We start from the raw sequence: 26,203 nt of genomic DNA on the forward strand, positions 1-26,203 counted from the left end.
TGCAAGTGTGAATCTGTTTTTAAAATATAGGTATAGTTCTACCATCATGAAACTGAGCAATAGTATGTTTTGGCTAATGGTCATTCTTTGTGCATCACAGATTAAAACTCTGGTAATTTGAATGGTTAGATGGTAGTTGGATTTTCCGTTGGAATTTTCTGGTAACTGGTTAGTTAACGTAGTCATAAAAGGTCATGTTTGGAGGCAGTCCATTATAAACATGCCGTTGTTAGGTAAATTTAGAAATCTTTTGAGTAAGTGCTAAAAGGGTTCAGTAACCTTCACTGGCTTAGTATATCTTTCAAATAAAATTCGAGACATTTTTTCAAATAAAATTCGAGACATTTTTTCAAATAAAATTCGAGACATTTTTTCAAATAAAATTCGAGACATTTAAATCTGAAATAACTGAACATGTGACAAAAAGCTGATTGGGGGGAGTGGAGATGTGCAGTGAAGGGCAACAGATATTATGAATCTTGAAGTAAAACTCCCATATTTTAGATATTTGTGAAACTTTCTATTAGATGCTAAAGGTATTCTCAGTATCTTTTCAGCTAAACACAAAACAGAGTTCATTAACTGTAGTTGTAAGCATATGGTGGACAGGTTAAACCCAAAAGGACATTGAGTAGCAGCATTTAAACGAAAAGCTTTTGTTAACATTAAAATTCCTTAACCCATTTAATCCATTTCATGATCATGGCAAATTGAAGAATATAAAGCAGGAGAAATTCATTTATAGGGCACCACACACACACACTCACCTAGAGGTATTTTGGAGTCCCTAATCAATCTGACAAGCACATCTCTGGGAATGTGGTAGGAAAAGTCATGCAGACTTGGGGAGAAGATACACAGACCCACACACAAAATGGTCTTTGGATTCAAACTACCATGCTGGAGGTCTGTGTCACAGTGCCAATCTGTCATTAGATTTTTTTCCCCTCTTTTTGCCATTTTAATTCTTTGTGCTAGTGGTTGTACTAATGGATAGATGAAGGTATGGAATTACGTTTTGGTAATTAGTTATCCTACTGAGTTTAGGTATGGTCAGATATTGACATCTGGTATGAATATGTGACAAATCTCATGCAAAGCTTTCAAAGAAATTGTCACCTTTTATTGGCTAACTAGAAAGATTACAATATGCAAGCTTTCGAGGCAACTCAGGCCCCTTCTTCAGGCAAGCCTGAAGAAGGGGCCTGAGTTGCCTCGAAAGCTTGCATATTGTAATCTTTCTAGTTAGCCAATAAAAGGTGTCATTTTGCTTGGCTTTTCTCTACATTCATAATGGCTAACACGGTACAACACCCTAGTACTAAAGAAATTGTCATAAGCTTTAAAAATCTAATAATTTCTGAGAGTTAAGTATAAATCTTTGAAAAAGAAAAGCAAAATGAAAATTTTAACTGGCAAAGAATGCTGCTTTAAAACAAAGTAACGGGAGGAAAATGCTGCTAAGATGTAAATAAATAATGCACTCTTTTTGCTCTTTGAAGTGTTGGTAGGATTACCTGTTTATGTATGCGCAAAGAGTGCAGTACACTTCCTTCCTTTGCATTACAAAAGTTTTGTTAAGGTTTTATCAAAGGTGTATGTAGTTTCAAGACCATTGTGTATTCTGTGTATGCAGAATATATTCCAGTTGCATATGATTATATTAATCATACATTTATATTGTACATTTAGTTTTCAATAGGCTTGGAAATGTCATTTTGTTGAAGTATTCCAGGAAGAGCGAAACGGCTCAAAACTAAATTTCTTTAGCTCTTTAATATTTAGAGTTAACTCCTTTCAGTTAATAAAATCTGCTTATTCTAGAAATACTAGGCCAGTATGTTTTAGAAAAACAGTGAGATTGGAAAGAAGCCCTGAAAAATAACACAAATACCTTCAATAGTTGCTAATTTTGCAGTTTATTATGAAAATTTGGATTTGAGAAAGATTATATGAGAAGTATAAAGTGACACCTTTCATTTATGGTATGTTTTGCAATGCCACTTATGTGTTTTGTATTGACAGAGATAAAATTATCACAATATACTAATCCAAGGAGGCTTCACCACAAAGTGTAATACTCTCATCAACACCAGATTTAGTGAGACACCAGTTAAGAGTTTTCCAGATACATCAGTGACCCAATAAAGTTCTGATGCTAAATATTATGGACATAAGCAGAAGCCAAGCCTTAATGTGGATGTCAGCCCTTTAAAGGGCACTCATACTCATTTAAACATGGCCAGCTTAGAATTACTAGTTAACCTTACATGCATGTCTTTGTGATGTATGTAGTAAAAGAAAGTGCCTACAGAAAAATTAGAAAAATATATATGTTCTACTTTGTAACCAAGCAAGTATTTGTAACAAGGACACTGGAGTTGTGGCATCTTTGCTTGTGTCACCATCATCATTCCCTTGTTTAAAAGGATCCTGCAGTCAGCCTCCCAAATCAAATGGCAACTGAAAATGTTGGTCAGCAAATGTTTTTCAAAATGTCTTTTAAGAGAATATGATTGATAATGTATCAAAGACATAATCACTTAATTGAAGCAGTTATAATATGGAAATGATAATCATTTTAACATCCGCTGTCCTTACTTGAAATATAAGCATAGAACATACCATGTAATACTTTAAAATATTTAACAATGTTTTTTTGTTTTTTTTTTTCCCCAATGGCAAAAATTAAAGGTGAAATTTTGTACTTTTTCTTTACCTGTAAATTCATTATTTCTTCTCAAATCCAAATAGCCTATTTAAAAAAAAAAAAAAAAGTTTCCTTAAATAACAATATTTAGGGAGGAAATTGATATTTTAAAGAGGTATTTATGATGCTGACAAGTTACATTGATCAGTAAACTGTTCTCAGTTGTGTAGGTTATTTTTTAAATGCATAGTGATCATACACTTTGCAGCATCTCAAGTAGTTGTATTACATCTACTTGGAACATTAATACTTCAGTTTTTCTTTAAAGTGTATAACTCTTATGTATACTAAATGGCAACAGATAAAGGAAGTATTGTTATATGTAACAGTATGCCAGATAAGTGAAAATTAGTCCTTAATAATTTTCTTTCACTTATTTAAGTGTGTAATAATGCTGCTTAGGCACAGATATGAAATAAATTGTATTCATTGTTCACATCATAAGTCTTACCTTTTGGGGAAACAAAAAATCCTCCACAGGTCAAACTGTTGTTAAGTTAAACTTGTGTAGCAGTTTTAACAAAAAACATGGCCTTAATAAATTGTATGTAAAACAAAAGTACTACTTCTTAAATTTCTGTACTGTAAAGGCTTAATTGATTCAGCTTTGCTGTAAGACATTATCAAATCTGTGTGGCATTAACTTTGTGCATCCATTTCCCATACCTTGTGGAGAAGTCCTAGGAAGAGGAACAAGGCTGGAACTTTCCCTAACCAACATGCTTATCTGTTGAAAAGCTAATATAAATCCATCCAAAGTAATAAGGCCATTCAGATTCTTCAATCAAGCTGGCCCCTTCGTTTAACTAAAGGAAGAACCTGCTGTTCAGAGAGAAATGCTTCATATGCATCAGTAGAATGTGACAATGTGGATTTGAATCCATGTTGGCATGTCAACTGGAACGGGCAGCAGCTCCAGCATGCTGCTCACCTAATGTAAAATTTTCAAATAATTACATTTTAATTTCTTGGCTGTTGTGATTTTGAAGGAGGCTACATTTCTTTTTGTTTTCAGGACTCTGTCTCTAATTGTGTTGGGGGAATTGTGTGTTGCATCTTTTGTTTTAAAACAGATCCAAGACTGCTTTCATACTAACAGATTTGTGACAGTTCCTTTCAGAGATATGCAATTGTTTTCCATTATAACTAAGAACTTAGAAACAGTGTCGGTTTAGGCGATTGACTAAATTTATTCATGATAGAAAAACATGTCATGTCCTTTATCTCTGCCTTCCTGTGTTTGGAATAATCGCAGGAAAAGTCCACTCACGATGTAAACAATATTTAAATGATGATGAAATTTATTGTCGTGTGATGCAGAAACCCTGAATAATTGTATGGGTTTATATGCGATCTGTATTGGATTAAGTATACCTTCAAGGAATGCTTACAAATTTATGCCTCATGCTGTTGCAGTAGGCTCCAGTAATCTTTGATAAAGTGGCTTCCGAAAACAGAACTACACAATCTTCAGAAACAATATTTCATGTGTTTATTCTGCTATCAACAAAAATGTATTTTTGTTGAACATACTTAAAATAGTGCAGTATTTTAAAATTTTAACTCGTCGTTCAAATGAGTAGTCTTTCATCCTGCTTTGTAAGACACACAAATCCATAAGTATGTAGTAGAACATTTGTAAACTAAAAATGTGTTTGGGAGTGTCCTAATAAAATAACCCCATTACTTGAGGTTTTAAACCTGTTAATACCATTGTTTCACCCTAGAGTGTGCATGGAAGGTAATTGTAATGTATATTAATTTAGTTTATCAAAATGATTCAATGATTGGAAATAGCAGATTTAAAATATTTGGTTCAGTCCCCAAACTATTCACCACATCTGTGTAGTTTCCACATTCTCCCTGTGCTTAAATGGGTTTTTTCTATGGATTCTTTATCTAAAACCCTATAGAAGTGCTATTTAGGTTAATTATTAGTATACATTTTGCCAGAAAAGAGTGTTCTCTATAGTAGACTGATGTCTTATCCAGAGTTGGGACCTGTTGCACCCCAGATAGATCCAAATGCCACTGCAATCCCACAATGGAAAAATATGCATTTTGATAATGAGCTAAACCATCATTAATTAATGCTTGTTTCAATACATAGGTTTTGTGGGAACATTTTGTATGCATTTCGACTATAACAAAAACAAAAAAGAAAAACGGAACAGATTAAGTGATTAAATAAAAACAAGCTAATAATGAAGAAAATACAGGGGACTGAAGAGACGCAAAGTTCCTCACTATTATGTATTTTTTTGGAAAATGCTGATATACCCCTGACTCATTATTTTTGATACCTCTCAAAAAATAATGGTCATTGATGTTATGGCAGTTTAGCAGCAGAGTGGGTGAAGGACAGGGTTTACAAATTTAACTTTTTGTGAACTAAAACAGTGAGGAGAGCATTAGCCTCCGGGAAAGATACACCACAATCTTTGTTATCCAAACGATTGGAGCTTGACAGGGTCATTAAAAAAAGGGGGAAAGAGAGGAGTTAAAAATAAAGATGACAAAATGAAAAGTTTTTGTAACTTTAATCATGCTCATTTTATACTAGTTTTTGAAGATGATTAAAAAATGGCAGTGAACAAAAAGTATGTTGAACTTGAGAAGAAAACAAAAATTGTAAAACAGTGTGGAGCATTGCATGATTCAAGTGAGAAATATATTTTGAAAACATGGGAAACAAGGGATTGATAAGCATTTAAAGGAGGACATTGGCTCATCACTTGATTTCCTTAAAAAATGTTCCAACAGCAAAAGGTCTGTGTTGTGAAAATTTTTTGAAGAGAGTCAGATTAAATAGAAAAAAAGAAGGGGACAACCAAGAGATGATTTCCGTATCAGTGTAAAAGAAAGGAAGCCATCCAAATATGAAGCTATATACGAAGAACTAAAGAATGCTAGCACCTAGCTCTTATGCAAATATTTGAAAGTCACTTTTTCTGTAGTATATTGGCCTTATCCAGGTTGTTAAATTAATGTTACTCAATTAGTCCTACATGTTTCATTGATGATTCCATGATTATGTCTTTCCAGGTGGATGGAGGCCCATATGTGTAGTAGTGGTAGTGTTTGAAAGATTCAGAATCTTTGGGTTAAGTTAATAGGTTTTTATGCATTATACGGAAAGCCATTACTGCTGCTAATCTTACCAGCATTATTCACTATGGGATATCAGTGGAAATGAAGACAAATGAAAAGCACACACAACCCCCAAACACACACAGGACTCTAGACCATCATCCATATTTTGGAAATCAACAGATACTAGCACAATAAAATAAACAAGCCATTTTAAAATTGTGAGTCCCCAATCAATGTTCACTACATACTGCATGGGGATAAACCAATTTTCAGAATGATGAGATTGTACAAGGTTTTTAATTTTACTGCGTCTAAAAAGAAAACAATTGGCTGTATGACATCGGTTGTACTTTATACAGTTCTTAAAGGTGTGTGATTCATCTCCCAGTTCTAAACTGGTAAGGCAATAAATAAATGTTGTGAATGAAAGTTAGCTTAGTTAACTGAAGCATCAAAATCAGTAATAAAAATGCATTGTACACTTGGAGTCTACTTTTTTTTTTACCAAAGATATTGCTTAATTATACATTTTTAGCATGTAGGCAAATTAAATATTAAAATGTGAAACAAAGTACTTGGTAATTTTAATAGTATGAATAAAATAGTTATTAAATGAGATTTTATATTAAAATCTTCTGTAATTCATTCAAAGTTTTAAAAAATAATAACCGTATCTGTACTTTTTTCAACTTAACCATTATTCAGGTTTATTAGGTATTCAAGTTCAATTGAAGTGGTGTTTTTGCCAGTAAAAATAATTATCTAGGCATTTTATTTCATTGCTTTTTTTTTTTTTTGCTATTTTAAGAAAAAGACACTTATTATATAGGTGTCTCATCTGTTAACTGATAATCACTTAAATGATACAAATGGTCATTTTCTCTCTAAATTGATTAACCTATTCCAGTTTGTTGATTTTACAATTTTATACAGATATAAGCTGTTTAGAAAATTGCAATCCATCTATTAACCATTGTATTAAATACTGAATAGTTTGATTATAGAGAAGATAAAAAGTCTACATTGACAACAGATAAGATTAGAATTCACCCTGCATTAGTTAATTGGCATGCACATTAAAATAAATACTTGAAAAATGTTGTTTGTGGCAGCTTTGAAGAATAATAGGAAGAAATACTTGCTTTTTTAATTTTTCAGTTCTATTTTGTGAAGAGGTGTAGACTATTTTGAAGTTGATTAGTTTTAAAACTCATTAGTTAATGTCTGCTGTTGTCGGTTTTAAGAAACCTGTGCATTGCTTCATATATTTTTTTGCTACAGAATGGAGGACGTCTTACTTGAAGAAATATCTTAAAGAAAACAACAACTTGACTACTTACTCATTTTCAATTCTAGGTGCACCTTTTAAAATCTTTCCTCTGTGTAAAAAAAGGTTTCACTTAAATATTTTGGATAATGTGTCAGTTCAAGTTCTTGATCAACAGATTTACTTACTGTAAGATTTATAAAAGTGACCAAATTAAGAATACCCAAACTTGGCATTTTGTATAATAATTTATAGTTTCTGATCTTTGTCTGCTAATGTATACTGTGCATATAGACATATAGTCATTTATGTGCTGTGTTGCTTATGGAGCATGTGTCATTCTTTTTATTTCAATTATACCATCCATTCTTCAAAAATGTATCCAATAATTAGGCAATGTGCAGCCCCTGAAGTTCATTGTATCAATCCCAATACATTTTTTATTTAGATGATCTTAATATTTCCAGCAAACGTATGTAGAGCATTTAATTTCCACAGAATACTGATGATCTGGTGAGAAAAACAAAATCCTGTCATTCTAAAAAAGAGTGGGTGAGATTTTACTTAATTGACATAATTGGTTTGCAATGGGCTATGAAAATAAATTAACCTTTTCCATAGTGTTTAAAAATTTTAAATCATTTAACTGAGCATTGTTAGATTTCCGTACTAAAGATAATTGAACATAGTAGTTGGAAGGGTGTAATACTTCCACTTTTTCACATGACTTGAGCCTCATTTAAATGACCAGCAGAGGCGCTTTATATTTAAAGTTTTCCTGCTTGTTTGGTTTCAATGGTCAATTTGGACTACATGGTTGCCAGTTAGTCCTTTATATATTGTAACAATCAAGCGTCATCACAAGACATGGTACATATTAAAGATTACAATATCATTTTCATGTTTACTAGAACAGGATGGAGAATACCTGACCCCAAAAAACAACATTGTCAAAACAGATCAAACAAAAGCAAACTGTAGAATCCACTTAATGTTAATGCAGGAAAATTCTGCAAATCAAGAGAGTAGGTCTGGACTTTTGATGTTGTCGTTTTTAATTGATAGGGCGTTGCATAGAAAATGTGCCTTAAAACTATATGAATGTTCAAGAGTTGGTAGTGAGGCTTTGGCCCAGCCAAAGACTACCATTAGAAGGTCTTAGTCATCTCATAGATTTGCATGTGGTAAAGATTGATGAACCCCTTCTTTGGGATGACTGCTTGTAATTTAAGTTGTGTTTTATCCTGCATCATTTTGAAACTGTCATAGTTTATGCTGTCAAAATTGACTCATGTCTCAGAATTATACCGGCTTCTCGTTTCAGACAGATTGTCTTTACATTAAGGACTGGTTCCAGCTGCCCAGCACCTTGATGGGTATCCTACAGAAAAAAAAATGACGTGCTTAGCACTTGCATGCTTCTAAACATATAGATATACCATTTCTAAATTAGAGAAAGATACGTTTTACTTCCAAGTCCACATAACATTAACTCACTATGTAAAAACGATGTTTTATGCACAGTAATGTGAGAAACACTTATGAAGGTGAAAAATACTGGTAAAAGAAATGAGCAATATGGCAAAATTCAGTTTAGTGTGCGTTCTATATAACATAGGAGCATTACGTTTATTTGTAAACAATATAAACTATTTTCATGCATGAGTATGGCTTTAGTATTGACCATTAAATCCATTCAAGTATTAAAATTTTGAGTGTCATTGCTTTTACCTGTGTGGTTGGATAATTTTAATCTGTACATGTTTTAGTGTGTTTTTAAGAACTTTTGCACAAGTTTTGAAATAACTGCAGTATATGTTGCTGATTTTAATATGAATGATAAAATGGTGATCCTGCTGCGCCAAAAGGTTTACTTACATGAATCACGTCATATTTAATATTAAACTGACGAATTACCAGGAAACGTTGAATTAGGATTTTAGAAAAAATAAAGTGTGTACTCAGAATTATTATTTTGCCTTTAAATGTAATGAAGGATTGTAAGGAGTCTTGAAAGGTTAAGCAATGAGCTGATGCTACTGCCTTGCAAGCGCTGGTTCTTGCTTCTCATGCGATTTGGTCCCTCGAGTACTGTGTGTCTTCAGCGCACCACCTGCTGGTTTGGTGCAGGGACGCAGCCCGATAATCTGACGTGAAAGCCCGCCTCTGACTGCTGTGTTGCCTATCAGCTATAGAGTTTGCGTTGCTTATTTCCGGTGTCATGGCCGCCCTGTAGGTGCTGGGCGATCTTTGGTGTCCTGTTTGTGACATGTTTAAATGAGGCTCTGCAGCATGTGGTGGGCAGCGTTAAAGAGATTACGGGCGATCGGTGGTCCCTGTATCCGACCGTATTGCAAGGTGTGTTTCATGTTGGCGGTTTCACAGTAGTTTTGAAATTATGTTAAGAGTTCAAATCTGTATAAAAGTGGACCTGAACGTATTTTTCGCTTTTTTAGAAAGAATATTGTTACATTGTTACACACGTTCCACAGTAGCTCGAGACATCACCTATTTTAAAAATGTTCGTGCAGTTTGTACCGTTTGTGCTTACTTTGCCACAGTGAATAGCTCTAGAAACAGTAAAAAGTAGGCATTTTTAATTTAGTTAAGAGCATCCCATCACAAAACAAAATTGATAATCAGTTCCGACGTCAATATTTAGAACTGCTACAATGTTTACTACCTTTTCATCTTAAGACATTTATTTGTTCGCATTACATCAACAGAAATAATAGTGTGTTTTCAGTAGTAAACCACGATAAACTTGAAGTAAACAGTTGCTTTATTATGTGTGTTGTTACAGCATTACCTACCTTGGAGAAAATCGACCGGTTACACTATCCATTTCAATAAATTGTCGTTTTCTGTTTTAATACTTCATGCGCTCATATGTTTCCCATTCAGGTATACGATGTTTTGCCCGAATCAGTTTTGGTATGCTGTTTTAGGACCAAGTAGCTGAATGCTTTTCATCAGTTTTGTTAACTTAATTTCCATTAGGGCATTGGCATTATTATTTTAAAATGCTTCAGGAGGCTGCTAATATCTGATATTATTTCTGATTATGTCCAACCAGCATTTATTTTGTTTGTATAAGCATTCTATTACAGTCCATGTGATATAATTTAAAATTTGGCATGTCTTAAGGGGACCAGTGAGCACATATTGTGTGCTATGTACATGACAAACTTGAACATCAATCATGATTCTGAAGAAATGAGGCTGTCCATTTTCTTCAATTACTTAGCACTTAAGTTGATTGGTGCAATGTTCACCTCGTTTTTACCGCAGGGTTTGAGCTGTCAAAAAGAATCTTATGAAAGTCTTGCTGATTCCAAACTGGAAGGCCACACATTAGACTGCACTTCACTGCATGATTTTGTTTAATTTTTATGTTTCTGAAGCTTACTTCAATAAGTATATAAAAATCACTGTGAATTAGGTTGCTTTTATATAAAAAATACCAAGTTTTAGATTTGTTGGAAAAAAAAAAAAATCTTCCTGTTTATTGGTGAACTATTCATGTGTCTAGTAAAAGTGAACATATTACTAACACACAATACGTGAGATGTTTCCCAACCTGTATAGTAGTTTTTTTTTTTTTTTTTAATCTTGGTTGTCTTTTATACAAATTAACATTTCTCAATGCTTGTGTAGGCAGTGACCTCATCATTTCACACTGAGAGATTAGAACGTTTTGAACAGCTCAAAGAAAAGTATTGCAGACAACTGTTGGAAAGAGGAGAGTTCAATTGTCGTCCCATTTGGATCTCCCTTCCTGATGGAAAGAAAGTGGAGGGAATGTCATGGAAGACAAGTCCCTTAGATTTGGTGACTCAGTTCAGGTACTTTATTGTTGCATATATAGAAAGATTTTTGTTACCTAAAGTATGATTGATTACCACCAGTAATTTAAGTATTTATTTTTTTGTACACTGTAATATAAGGAGTCCAGAAAATAAATGCTTTCTGTAGGTCTGATTTGTATTTAATACTTTTTTTTTTTTTTTTTTTTGCATTTAACTGATTTTTTTTTTTTTTTAATTACCTGTAGTGTTTAATGAAGCTGACAAATCTTTTTGTATCTCTCTATTGGTTGAAGATTTTGGGCACTGACTTGTTTGAAAAGTTCAAATTTTTTGGCCATCTTTTGTCACGTTTGCTTCGTTATATTCTATTTGCAGACCTAGCCTTGCAAAAACTGCTTTGGTTGCCAGAGTAAATGGAGAATTTTGGGACTTGACAAGACCTCTAGAAGAGAATGGAGAATTGCAGGTGTTTGGTTTTGACAGTACAGAGGGGAAAGCGGTAGGTGTTTTTGATATAGTGTACTATGAACATTTTACGAGTAACACTTTTTTTTTTTTTTGGTGGATCTTTATCTTACCAAAATCATGGATTTGAAACCTCTTTCTGTGATGTAACAAAATGTACAAAAAAACGATAAACCTATATGAAAGTGTTTTTAAGGACTAAAGGGAATTAATAATCTGTGCTGTGTGGAAGACATGGGGTTTGCAGAGTTAAATGGGAGGGGTGTTGCAGCCTGGTGGCATGTCTAAGAGCCACTATACAGGAGAATAAAATTAAAAAAAATAAAAAATGACAAGTTATGTTCTAAGTCATTGCCTATCTTATTAGAGGGGGAACCACATTTTTGCGTTGCTATAATAGACTCCTGCAAGCTTGTCTCGGAATTGTAGTTCCCTATAGGGAACCCTGTTGGCAGCAATATTTGGTGTCATCTGTGGGATCTCCGGGGAAGGACCTCATTATTTTTGTGAAGTTCAAGGTGACCTTGAAGTGGTTCTCAGATGCATAACTGGCAGTGGGAATTCTCCTGGGTCCAACTTTCAAAGAGAGCTTCTGAACACTCATGGGGGAGCTTGGAGTCAGTTGGAAATGTGAGACAAGGTTGACCTCGTGGTATATACAGATGACAGATAAAAGAGAAGGTGAATTATAAGATCCACTTTACGGTACCTTGGGGTGGAGTTAGGCCCAAGGGGCATACATTTTTTTGTATCTTGTTGTGTTCCTTTTTTTGTTAGACTTCTTGCTAATAATATATGGTGCAACTCTTTACTTCAAAGGATATGTTAGATATTTTTCAAGTCAAAGTTATTTTTCATGATCATGGTATACATTAATTTGCTATGGTAGATTCTGTTCTTATTTGAGACAATTTTTTTTTTATAAAACCTAAAACAGTAGAATTGGGGTCTACGGAGCAGCAAAGCAGACAGTAGGTGTTGCAGGGAGATAAGCCTTGAAACCTACTGAATATGTCCACATTGAAGGAGTAAAGTTTTCAATTTCAGAAAACATGCCATCTGGGTTTTTGAGGTATGTTGAGGAAATTACAAGTAATGAATTTTATCACTGGTTTTTGGAACTCCAGCCCCATGGGTTAAGGAGAATTTTCAATTAAGTTCTCTGCTAACAGCAGAAATGACAATTTCAACACTAACGAAACAAGCTATGGGAAAACACGCCACAGTGGTGAAAGGTTGCTTCGGAGGGACATGGGTAAGGTGATGAAGAATACAACTTGACTTCTTTTAATTTTTTTCCCCTGAAAAACAACAATGAATGCACTGTTTTACACTGTGCATGCATCTGAAGGAAGGAAGGCAGACAGGTAGATAGTACTTGTCACTATAGGGAAAGTGAATGGATCAGAATTCAAACATTTTTGGCTTGAAAATTGGTGTATCAGGTAAGTTTAAGGTCTTTTATGTCATATTTGTGTCTATGCCCAATATGCCCCACTTTAAACAAAAATGCTTAAATTAAGAACTTAGTTTCCTGTTTCACCATGACTGTGGTAAAAATAACTGTCACTTGAAAAATATAAAACTTTAATGAAACTCTTCTATTTGGATGTCTGGTCCCACCTGGTGATTGTTCTGGGTACGGTGTTTGTTCCCAAGCACCCCATGTCTATCATGAGTCAAAGAACATGATTAAAACTCTTTGAAAATGCCTGTGGATTTCACAGTTAAGTAACTGGTGAGCTGGTTATCCCATAATGAATAAGAATTCATTTGTGTTGGTAATTTAAGATCACAGTGTTAAAATGTATTAAGTAGTAGTAGTAGTATTATAGTTAAATGCATACTTTAGTGCTTTGCTTTCAACTTAATCAGCAAGAGTTATTTTGGCCAAAATTCAAGAACTGACAAACCTAAACCCAAGTTAATAAGAATTAATAAGGTTTCCTGATAATCAGAGCCATTTGACACAAGTCCTTTTCTCACAGGTGTTGTGGCACTCCAGTGCACATGTTCTTGGTTGTGCCATGGAGCAGTTCTATGGAGGATCACTCTGCCATGGTCCAAACACTGAAAATGGGTTTTTTTATGACATGTATTTGGATAAGGGGTGAGCACAAACTTGCTTTTACTTTTAAAATGTACCTTTGTGTTTTTGTGCTTTTCAACTAAGAGGGGTGGACAAACTATGGTCAGTGGGCCACATCTGGCCAGATTTAAAGGACTTTTTCTAGATTCAGTGGGCTTATAATATATGATAAAGCGACCATTAGCGAGGATATAAACGAACATGTTTTATCAGCAAGCTGTCTATGTGTAAAGCATGAAATACCACACTTTTTTTTTTGTAATAATTTATATATATATATATATATACACACACACACATATTTTATGTAAATAAGAGTTGGAAATAGCATAAATGCATTCTTAATGTAATAATTGTGTGTTGACAAAGTCTTTTTTTAACTTGATATTATCAAAATTACAGATATTTCTCTTACAATTAATGACATTTAAAGACTTAATTGTTGGCCCAGCCCTAGTAGGTTGCCTGGGTTCATAGATGTACACTTAGATTGTGTATGGCCCACTGCATGAGTTATGTTGACATTTTGACACATTACCAAAAAAGTTTTCTCACCCCTTTTGTACATGGCAGAACTGTCAATTGTCAAAATCTCATAACAGCCTTTTGTCATGCTGTTTCTAGCTTGTGTTGTTTTGATATGTTATTGATCAAATCTCAGCACCAAAACATGTTTTTGTTTTTGATACTTTCCCCAATGTGAAATGTCGCCCAGTTAATTTTCTTTACTCAGTAGTATATAGTAGACTGTTCAGTCTTCTCTGACCTCTTCATGATGAAGTTACAAGTTGGGACAACTGTGTGTCATTTCTTTGCAGTTATCATAAGATAATTGATTTTTTGGAAACTATAAAATACTTGTATATGCATCTCTTAATACATTTACAGAATATTGCAAACTGAATTTGTTTTAAGTGTGACAATGTATTACTTTTCTTAGAATTAAGTTTCCTAAAAGTATGGAACAAAGTAATCCTATGCAGGGCCACAGGCAATAAAGCTGGTGGGATAAGCACTGAATGATGAGAGATATTCCTTGCTGACACTTTATTGAAAGATCTGTAACTATATAAATTGATTAATGGGGTGGGAATTTTAGGGGTAATACGAGTATGTGGAAGAAACGGAATACTTCCTGTGTCGATGTGAATTTTGCCGATCACAAAACTCCTTTGGCTGTGAGTTCAATGGTTTTAAGGATTAGTGAATGACTCTGTTCAGAATTAGTTCAACTCTTACCTCCAGAAGAGTTTCTACTGCCTATCATAAAAGGTCAATGACATTGAGTCTAAATGGACTGTATTCAAGACCTAAGTAATAGAGATAGGTATAAGGAGATATGGTCTAAATATAAGAAATAGGCCTTTTATACAGTTTTAGCAGGTACATCTACAGGTTTGATTTAAATCAGGGGTCACCAACTCCGGTCCTGGAGGACCACCATGGCTACAGGTTTTCATTCTAACCCTTTTTAATGAGTGCCCTGTTTGTTTTTCTAATTAACTTCTTGTGAATTCATTTTAATTGAATTGCTTTTTTAAGATTTGTTCCCCTGAATTTCTTCATCTTTCCTCTGAGTTGCTTCATTGCTTTCCTTAAGTGGCACCCAAACAGAAATGAAATGTGAAGTGAGTGAGCCAGCAGAAGGCAAAATAAGTCAGGACCTCAAACTCCAACCAATTACATCCTAACCAGTTTCTTAATTTGCCGCTGATTCTTGTTATTAATTAAACCCGTTCTTTAATTCCGTGGCTTGTTTCTGCTCTCGTGGTGCAATAGCAAACATTTCTGTAATTGCTGATTTTCTCTTTTCTGTTCAAATGTTTTGTGGACCTGAGCAGATCAGCATTCCTGAGACATTCATCTTTCTTTATTTTTATGGACACCAGTTGTTTTGGCTCATTTTGTATCTCATTATTATTTGGCTGCTAATTAAGGAAAAAGAAACAATTAAGGGGTGTGAGTCTTCAAGAGCAAGTAAATTAAAATGAATTAAAACGAAGTGAATTAGCAGTAAAAAAAGGTCACTCATTAAGAAAAAGGGTTAGAATGAAAATTTGCACCCATAGTGGTCTTCCAGGACCAGAGTTGGCGACCCCTGACTAAATGACAAGCCTGAAAGGCATCAGCCACAGTAGTAACCAAACAGGAAGCCAGTGTATGAATGGAGGTGGTGGAAAATTACATTTGGGCAGTGTCAGAGGTACAGTACTTGCAACTATTTGATGACTTAGGGGGGAGTACAGGGCATCGTCCAGGTGGTTATCATTAAAGAGGGATGAGAATGTTTTCCAGTTCTTGATGACTCATACTCTTCCTCCTTTCTGGGAAAGACTGCACTGGGATAATGGAGTGGAGAGTTTGTCAGATAGTTGAACTGACAGTGGACCATCTCTTTTTACTTGTATAGCGATTTCAGGGGTCATGGAAAGTTACAGTCAGTACTGTATGTGAATGTATACAAATATATTCAATATTCTTCAAGAATATTTAATTTTGAGGAAGCTGCTCTATATCATTTGGTCTTGGTATTTGTGAAGTTAAAGTCGTGGTTGCATGCCTGGTATTAAACGGAGTGTATTCAGGGTGGATGTCTGACCACATAAAGGCGGCATATAATTTCTGTTACAGTGCAGAAAAACTCTGAAGGGTAGCAATTTTGGAAACTTAAGGATTTCATCTTTTCTTTTTGTGATCATGTACTAGTGTACTTCTAGTGAGTTGGGAGAAGAAATCTCAGACTAATCTTTCGATTCACTAGTCAGTCAGCATTCCCAGCTTCATCTATGGTCATGTGTTCTGTGTAGTGCATGAATGAAATTGAGAGTACATGTGCTAGAAGCAAGGTTCTTAAACAGGATTCTCTCCATGTCTCCTTGATGGGATGTGGAACTTTGGAGTAGAACTGCTGCTTCTCTAGATTGACAAGTGCCAGTTAAGATGGTTTAGGCATTTTCCTAGAATGCCCTGCCCATGAAAACCAAACAAGGTACAACGTACTAAGAGGCGACCCAGGAGTAGGTCCAGGACAAGCAGGAAGAATTACTGTAACTTTTTGCTGACCTTGGAGTAGCTGGAAATTTCCCAGAAAGTATTTGAAGTTCCAGAGAAACGAATGGCCTGGTTAGCTTAGCCAGCATGTTTCTCCTGCAAGTCATTTTCAGGAGAAGCGTAGTGGAAAAAATGGTGATCACAGGTTTGGAAGTGTCACCAGTCAGTTATTGAAGGCCACATTTGATCTTCTGCAGTACTAAAGAGTATTTCTATAAATTCAACAGTAACTTACAAAAATGGCCTTCCCAAACCCATGTTATACTTGTAAATGAAGCATCAGTGCAGTGTATCTCAAACATTTATATGGTTTCTTCAAAATGTAGTTACTTTGTTCTTTTTGTTTTGAAATGTATGTGTTATATGTTAAAAGTTCTTTCTGTACTGTCTCTTTTAATAAAACAGTTCAGTATGCAGCAGTGATCTTCATTCTTTGGAGGAGTTATGTCTTCAGATTATTAATAGGAAACACTTTTTTGAAAGAGTGCAAGTCCCTCGGGAGGAACTTTGTGAGCTGTTTAAGGTAGTGTTTATTCAGTATCATCTTTGAATTCTGAATTGATGTTGTTCATGATCAGTATAGATGTTTTTATTGTGTCAAGTACATTTCCAGGATGCAAGTAAAATGCTAAATGTAATAATTGCGAAGCACAATATTATACAAGTATGTGTTCAAATTCAATCAGAATATTTGCATTTGGTAAGTGACTCTCTTTTGTGAAAATTAAGCTTAGGTATTAACACTGTTAGAGAAAGTTAGATACTATAGGTACAAATTTTCAGATGCATTTTTATTATAATTATTAGGCCGTATTAGGCATTAATTTTTCTGATTAATGTGGCCAGTTTAACGCGTTAAAAAATATTGTTGCATCCAGGGTAGGCAACAAGGTGATCGCCTCATACTAGTGTTCATTTTAGGCGAGATAGCATTTTGCATGCCAGATGCAAAGATGTACAGTAGTGTTTTCCAATCCCTTTTTTCTGTGGTGGTACACCTTTTGTAATCCAGAACATCCAAAGCCACACCATGATTCTACCAATTACAAACAAATGTCATAAACATGCTAAACTGTCTAAAGACTCATGACTGCCAGAGATGGCATGAAAAAATCGGTTTGAAGATTGATGCTCGCAGACATAGCACTTAGTCAGCATTCGTATGCCCACTGTCCCTCAGCTCTGCGAGAGTCGCTGGCAAACACGCACTCAGGCAGCTGGACAATCAACCTATCTCCTGGCTGTTACAATGCACTCTAAGTACTGTTTCTGCAAAACGGTAATTGCGGAACTGCTTTTATGTCAGTAGCACTACACTGTTATTTTAAAAGCACAGCTGTTGAAAAACGTTGTGTAGAATATAATTATCAAGTCATTGACGATGAACAATTAAGGATGGTATTTACTCAGTTTTAACACAATTTTAATGTATGCCCATTTAGGAAATGCTTATACTTTCAGTTAAATCAGTCCTTATCAGTTCATTCAAAATCTGCAGTTGTTTTAATCATTTTGATTTACTTTGACACATCTGATAATTAACACAAGATTATTTTTGTAGGTGCTTATAATACATTGGCCTTGTTTTCTTATTGCCTGCTTTTCAACTTGCCCTTTTAGGAAGGCATTCAAATTCAGGTTGTACTTTCTCAAGTAGAATTTTGTTAAACATTCAGGTTTAAGGTAATTTTTTATGCTATGCCATTACATTTTTTTTTTAAATTTCTTTGTGTTCATTCTACATTATTTTTTGATTTGTATATTCATGATTTAAGTACTTATATGATTACATATTTTAATGTTTTTTTTATTGATTCCTACCCTTAGTATAGATTTCTACTTCTCATGAGTTGCAATTGGTTTAAGTGTGTTCAGGAAGAGAGCAGATGTTTATAAATCAATGGTTTAGTTTTTGGAGCTGTAGACAGTAAATTTACTAGATTTTGTATCTTCTCATCAGTTCATATTCATTAAATATTTCATATTTATTTGCCTGAAAAATGCTGGAGGACTGGCAGCTCAGCATCAGGTTCACTTTTTGTTGGCAGAAACTAACTTGTAAAGAATTTTCAATGTCCATTAAAATACTTTGATTTTATAAGTGTTTACCTGTCTGATGGCATATTTAACATTTGTCTATATCGATTCATTTCATTTTTACTTTGGTGAGGATAGTCTTTACAGCATATTAAGCTTGACTGCCCAGACCACCCTACATTCTGCAACTTTCTTCTGTTCTTTTTAAGACCCAGGTGGAGGGATTATATCTCTTTTGGTCTGAATGAAGCAGTTGAGTTACTCCCTGATTTTAAATATTTTACTCCAGTTCATAATCTACAATGCAAGACAAGTAGAATTTATAACGTTTCATTTTTGAAAAAATGCTATTCATTCAGAAACATGTTCTGAAAAAGGTGAGCAGCGTATAGTTAGTGTCAGCTACTGAGCGAAAAATGTTTTAAATCAAAGCCTGCTGCTAGCACTATTTTAATTATATCAAATGTTTTTACTTCTTCAGCATAACAGATTTAAGTTGCATTATATCGAGGAGAAGATTAGAGAGCCATCTGCCACAGTGTACAGGTAAGATCATGAACTGAAGCTTTGTACTGCACTGTTATGTATCACTGTCGCTGGTCTTCAGATTAGAGCGGTAGTATCTGCAATTTTGGTTGAAATCTGTTGCATTTTTCCTTTAATATGAAAATCAGAGATCATCTTTGCAGTATTAATTACTGTTAATTAAACAGGTATTTATTAGACTATGCTTGAGCTTGTAGTACTAACAAGTAACATCCATCCATTTTCCAACCCGCTAAATCCAAACACAGGGTCACAGGGGTCTGCTGGAGCCAGTCCCAGCCAACACAGGGCACAAGGCAGGAACCAATCCCGGGCAGGGTGCCAACCCACCACAGGACACACACAAACACACCCACACACCAAGCACACACTAGGGCCAATTTAGAATCGCCAATCCACCTAACCTGCATGTCTTTGGACTGTGGGAGGAAACCCACGCAGACACGGGGAGAACATGCAAACTCCACGCAGGGAGGACCCGGGAAGCGAACCCAGGTCTCCTAACTGTGAGGCAGCAGCGCTACCACTGCGCCACTGTGCCGTCTAACAAGTAACAGATTTTTGAAATTGGTAATACCTATATCAACATCTATAGCATGAAAGAAAATTATTATAGAATGTTTTTGATGTTTTTTTTTATTTATTTTTTAAAATTTTATTTATTAAAAGGTGTGGAACTCTTGTAGATCTTTGTCATGGCCCGCACATTCCTCATACGGGCAAATTAAAGGCGTTCAAATTGGTTAAGGTAAGATCTGTCATTGATGTGTAAAACTGTGAAATGCTCAAATAAAATTTCAGGTTCCAGCACCATTTTTTTACCCTTTTGTTCAGAACTCCTCTGTGTACTGGCAAGGAAATTCTAAAAAGGAAACCCTTCACCGTGTGTATGGAATTTCATTCCCAAGTGTTAGGCAACTGAAAGACTATGAAAATGAGCAAGAGGAGGCAAAAAAACGGGATCATCGTAAAATTGGCAAGGTAAATTGTCCACTTTTTAAAATTTGTGCTGCTTTACGGTGTTTTTCGTAATAAAGGTATATGCTGCCATTTTTCTTAAACCTTTATATGTATAAAATTATAAAATATAAGGATGAATGCTCTGTATGAAGCTTTGTATATGCCTGCAATCTTTGTGTTAGATTCTTATACTAATTTTTAAACTTGTGGACAACACTCCCTTTGTCATGAGGCCATTAAGTATAGTTAAACTATCTCTATTTAAAAAAAAAAAAAAATCTTTGGGAGGGAGACTAGACGTGATCTTCTTGGAAGACAATTTGAAGTCCCGCGAGAGACACTTTAACTTGCTCCCAGCTCTTAAAACAACGACAAGCAAAACATGCAACTCGCAGCAGCAGAAACCCAGCAAATGATCCGACCACTTCTCCTTGCGTGCGTTCAGCCACCCTAACCCCCCCACCCCCTTCACAACGCAAGCAGCAGAGATGCGAAGTGTCAATAGGACAGCTGCTGTACAGGCTTTAAAATGATCGACGGGCAGCACAACAGCAGCAGAATAGACAGCAGATGATCCGACGGCACCTCCTTAGCATGTGTTCAGCCACACCCCCTTCACAACACGAGCAGCGTTATATATGTCCTGCGAGTAAGATATGTAACCACACCCGAGGCTGGAAATAAAGGACAAGTATTGTTTTAAAGTTTTAAAGTAAAAGTGAAAATAATGCATATGTAACAATTCCCATGAAACTAACAATCTCTTTAAATTGTATATCCAGTAAACCAAACCCGGGGGTGGGCAAGCGAAGTGAGCAGGGGGCAGAGCCCCCTAGTTTCTATAAACATTACATTAATAGGTCTTGTCAATACTGTATTTTACTCCCCTTTTCATGTGCCCTGTGTTAGGGAACATCCATCCATTTTCTGAAGTTACTTAATCTAATTCCACTTGTCTGTATTGGATACAGAATAGGAGTTAGGCCTGATGCCAGTCCATTGCTATGTCTACTCATTGACACAACACAACATGCTCATAGTTTATCAGTGAACTTCCATACTTTTTGGTTCATTGAAATATTGGAGGAGGTACCTGAAGAAAAATCCATTGTGCACACAGGTAGAGCAAGTAACTACAATATAAGGTAGTGGAAGGGCTAAGACAAATCATTTGAAGTAACTGTCATTGTTTCAAAGCTATTCTTTAGTACATGTTGTAAGTTTTAATTTTTTTTACGTAATATGTGACAGAATTTGAAAGTATCAGACAAACCACAAAACAGGAATGACCTTAAAACATTTATTTAGCTTATTTAAAAAAAAAGTTACAATCTCATGAGATGGTGGATGTAAACGTTTGTTTTCTTCTTAGTTCACGTGAGGAAGTTAACGAGAGTTAATTTTTGTCATAAAATTTAGATCTTTATAATTTTAATGTTTAATCAAGAAGCATGAAATTGGTTTCATGTGATTTTTCTTTTCTCTTTGGATCTAGCATTTCTATGTTTCAACATTTACATTATTTTAGTGTATTCTTTATAATCATGTAGCATAATAAAAATAAACCAAATAAAACTGTCTACTAAATTATGTAGAAGATCAGAAAAACAGATAACTTCTTTCATGTCTTTCTGTATTTACTCTTGCAGAATTTAAAGATAGTTAGTTATTTATATTTAATAATAATTAATTTTATTTATAAGGCACTTTACATTTGTAGTAAATCTCAAAGTGCTACATAAAAATTAACAAAGACAAAACAAGATAAAAACAGAGATAAAACAATAATTAGTGGCATTCTAGTTAATATGCTTTCCTAAATAGAAAAGTCTTCAGCTGTTTTTTTAAAACAGCCAACATTCTGCTGAGTTCTCAGGTTCTCTGGTAGGGCATTCAAGAGCCGTGGAGCAGAGACTGCAAAGCTCAGTCACCCATTGTATGAAGTTTGGTCATAGGGGGGCGAAGGCGGTAGGTATTTGCAAAATGGAGGTTTCTTGTAGTGGATTGTAATATAAGGAGTTCCTTAAGATATGGTGGAGCATTTCCATGAATACACTGATGAGTGAGCAAACAGAGTTTGTATTCAATACATAGGTGAATAGGGAGCCAAAGAAGTGACCAAAGGATTGGTGAAATATGTTTATTTCCGCACCCTCATCAGGATCCTTGAAGCAGCACTATTTTGAATTTGTTGGAGCTTTTGAATGCTCTTGTTGGGTATCCCAATGAGGAGTGCATTACAATAGTCCAGCCTGGAGGAGACAAAGGCATGAACCAGCTTTTCAGCATCACAAAGGGAGAGGCAAGGACGGAGTTTGGCTATGTTTCAGAGATGAAGGAATGCAATTTTGCAAAGGTGATGGACGTGTGTATCAAATGACAGATGGGAGTCTAACTTGACACCCAGATTTGTAACAGAAGGGGAGAGGGTAATGGTACGGTCAGAAAAGGAAATACAATTTACAGAGGAACGAAGTTGATGGGGGGTACCACTTAAAAGAGCTTCAGTTTTGGTGCTGTTCAGCTTAAGGAAGTTCTTAGACATCCAGGCCTCAATCTCATACAAGCGGGAGGAATGGGTTGATGGAGGTGTAAGAGAAGTCGAATCCAGTCTCACGTAGAGCTGTGGAATGAAACTCTATGCCTGCTGATGATGTGACCCAGGGGTAGCATATACAGTTAGGTCCATAGATATTTGGACAGAGACAACTTTTTTCTAATTTTGGTTCTGTACATTACCACAATGAATTTTAAATGAAACAACTCAGATGCAGTTGAAGTGCAGACTTTCAGCTTTAATTCAGAGGGATGAACAAAACGATTGCATAAAAATGTGAGGCAACTAAAGCATTTTTTTTTTAACACAATCCCTTCATTTCAGGGGCTCAAAAGTAATTGGACAAATTAAATAACTGGAAATAAAATGTTAATTTCTAATACTTGGTTGAAAACCCTTTGCTGGCAATGACAGCCTGAAGTCTTGAACTCATGGACATCACCAGATGCTGGGTTTCCTCCTTTTTAATGCTTTGCCAGGCCTTTACTGCAGCGGCTTTCAGTTACTGTTTGTTTGTGGGCCTTTCTGTCCGAAGTTTAGTCTTCAACAAGTGAAATGCATGCTCAATTGGGTTAAGATCAGGTGACTGACTTGGCCATTCAAGAATTTTCCACTTCTTTGATTTAATAAACTCCTGGGTTGCTTTGGCTGTATGTTTTGGGTCATTGGGCGGCATTTCATGATACAGATGGACAATCAATTTGACTGCATTTAGCTGGGTTTGAGCAGACAGTATGTCTCTGAACACCTCAGAATTCATTCGGCTGCTTCTGTCCTGTGTGTCACCATCAATAAACACTAGTGTCCCAGTGCCACTGGCAGCCATGCACGCCCAAGCCATCACACTGCCTCCACCGTGTTTTACAGATGATGTGGTATGCTTTGGATAATGAGCTGTTCCACGCCTTCTCCATACTTTTTTCTTGACATCATTCTGGCAGAGGTTGATCTTGGTTTCATCTGTCCAAAGAATGTTTTTCCAGAACTGTGCTGGCTTTTTTAGATGTTCTTTAGCAAAGACCAATCTAGCCTTTCTATTCTTGAGGCTTATGAGTGGCTTACACCTTGCAGTGCACCCTCTGTATTTACTTTCATGCAGTCTTCTCTTTATGGTAGACTTGGATAGCGATACGCCTACCCCCTGGAGAGTGTTGTTCACTTGGTTGGCTGTTGTGAAGGGGTTTCTTTTCACCATGGAAATGATTCTGCGATCATCCACCACTGTTGTCTTCCATGGACGTCCAGGTCTTTTTGCGTTGCTGAGTTCACTAGTGCTTGCTTTCCTTCTCAGGATGTACCAAACTGTAGATTTTGCCACTCGTAATATTGTAGTAGCAATTTCTCGGATGGGTTTTTTTCTGTTTTCACAGCTTAAGGATGGCTTCTTTCACCTGCATGGAGAGCTCCTTTGACTGCATGTTGTCTGTTCACAGCAAAATCTTCCACATGCAAGCACCACACCTCAAATCAACTCCAGGCCTTTTATCTGCTTAATTGATGATGACATAATGATGGACTTGCCTACACCTGCCCATGAAATAGCCTTTGAGTCAATTGTCCAATTACTTTTGAGCCCCTGAAATGAAGGGATTGTGTTAAAAAAATGCTTTAGTTGCCTCACATTTTTATGCAATCGTTTTGTTCACCCCACTGAATTAAAGCTGAAAGTCTGCACCTCAACTGCATCTGAGTTGTTTCATTTAAAATTCATTGTGGTAATGTACAGAACCAAAATTAGAAAAAAGTTGTCTCTGTCCAAATATTTATGGACCTAACTGTAGATGCTAAAAAGGGTCTGCCTAAGGATTAATCCTTCTGGGACCCCACAGGTGACAGTGTGGGTACAAGATTTAGCATCCACCAGGGCCACATACTCAGCACTATCTGTGAAATAGGACTCAAACCACTCCAAAGCAGTGCCAGAAAGTCCAATTATATAATGAAGACGATGGAGAAGAAATTATGATCTACTGTATTAAATGTAACTATGAAGTCCAAGAGGATAAGGAGTGATGGAGAGCCCTGGTCAGCAGCCATCAGGAGGTCATTGGTGACTCTGACCAGGGCTGTCTCTGTACTGTGAGAAGATCGGAAAACAGATTGAAATTTTTCAAACAGTTTGAATTTTTTAGGTGATCCTGAAGTTGGACCAAAACATCCTTTTCCAAAACCTTAGACAAAAATGGAAGGTTGGAAATCGAACGATAGTTTGCTATCACTTCAGGGTCCAAAGAAGATTATTTTTAAAAGAGGTCTACTTTTTGCAGTTTTCTAGGCCAGTGGGACTGAGCCGCTCTGGAGAGAGTGATTAATGATATCAGAAATGATATTTCATTTGTATTTTAATTTATAGATTAGTTCACTTGTTATCATAGGTTTGTATTTCTAGTTTTTCACAGACATTTTGTGTCTCTCTCTTTGTCCACACTGGTTTACATAACCTTTTTTAATTTTTCTTTTCAGGACCAGGAACTGTATTTTTTTCATGAAATGAGTCCTGGTAGCTGCTTCTTTCTACCTAAAGGAGCCCACATATACAACACGCTAATTGATTTCATAAAGGTGAGGTGTATGCTAATTTTAGTTGATTTTATATGAACACACATAGTTGTGAACCAAAAGCTGTTGGTTGAAATAGTACATTTTAATGTACATTTATATATTAGGTCATGGTATTGTTTAAATCTTACATATTGTAAATGTAATTGCATTATCTCTTTGTTAAATAACATTGTCTTTATCTCTTACCAATGATTGTTATCCCTCTTGTAATACAGTGGTTAGGGACAAAGGCTTCCTTTGTTTGCATAAAAAATGCTCTTAGCACTGCACCAAGCATGTAAGTTAGCATCATATTAATAAATATTGAAAACTAAAAATTTATTGACAAATAAAATACATGTTAGCTGATTTTCCTTTTTCTGTGACATCATAAAATTTCAATCCATTAAGGTATTTTGGGGTATTTAGCTTTTCTATTGTAGGAGAGGTATTTACCTCCAAGTGTTAATATATTGCTATCCTTATCTATCTATCTATCTATCTATCTATCTATCTATCTATCTATCTATCTATCTATCTATCAAAATATATATATATATCTATATATATATATATGCAGTACTGTGCAAAAGTTTTAGGCAGGTGTGAAAAAATGCTGTAAACAAAGAATGCTTTCAGAAATATAATGATTGTTTATTGTTATCAATTTACAAAATGCAAAGTGAGCGAATAAAAGAAAAATCTAAATCAAATCAATATTTGGTGTTACAGTAATCCCTCGCTTTCGTGGCTTCACTCCATCGCGGATTTTATATGTAAGCATATCTATACTAATAAAAGGCAAAGCCCTCACTGACTGACTGACTCATCACTAATTCTCCAACTTCCCGTGTAGGTGGAAGGCTGAAATTTGGCAGGCTCATTCCTTACAACTTACTTACAAAAGTTAGGCAGGTTTCATTTCGAAATTCAAAGCGTAACGGTCATAACTGGAACCTCTTTTTTGTCCATATACTGTAATGGACTGCAGCTCACTGGCCGTGGGAGGCGGAGTTGCGTATCGCGTCATCACACCTCCCACGTAATCACGTGAACTGACCGTGAACGCAGTACGTAG

The 26,203-nt window shown here is 35.5% G+C and overlaps 1 protein-coding gene across 1 annotated transcript; it reads left to right on the plus strand.

The window, feature by feature from the left end:
• Window positions 1-9,254: 9,254 nt before the first annotated feature.
• Window positions 9,255-25,146, plus strand: LOC127526463 (threonine--tRNA ligase 1, cytoplasmic-like; the record flags this gene model as incomplete). The annotated part of the gene is made up of 9 exons (XM_051922014.1): window positions 9,255-9,428; window positions 10,728-10,915; window positions 11,255-11,378; window positions 13,333-13,454; window positions 16,890-17,007; window positions 19,003-19,067; window positions 19,737-19,815; window positions 19,902-20,048; window positions 25,048-25,146. Coding segments are annotated over exons 1-9 (1,023 nt in total), but the record flags the coding sequence as incomplete, so codon positions are not given.
• Between the last annotated feature and the right edge of the window lie 1,057 nt (window positions 25,147-26,203).

This window comes from Erpetoichthys calabaricus, unplaced genomic scaffold, assembly GCF_900747795.2.
Source record: "Erpetoichthys calabaricus unplaced genomic scaffold, fErpCal1.3, whole genome shotgun sequence".
Classification (NCBI taxonomy): Eukaryota; Metazoa; Chordata; class Cladistia; order Polypteriformes; family Polypteridae; genus Erpetoichthys; species Erpetoichthys calabaricus.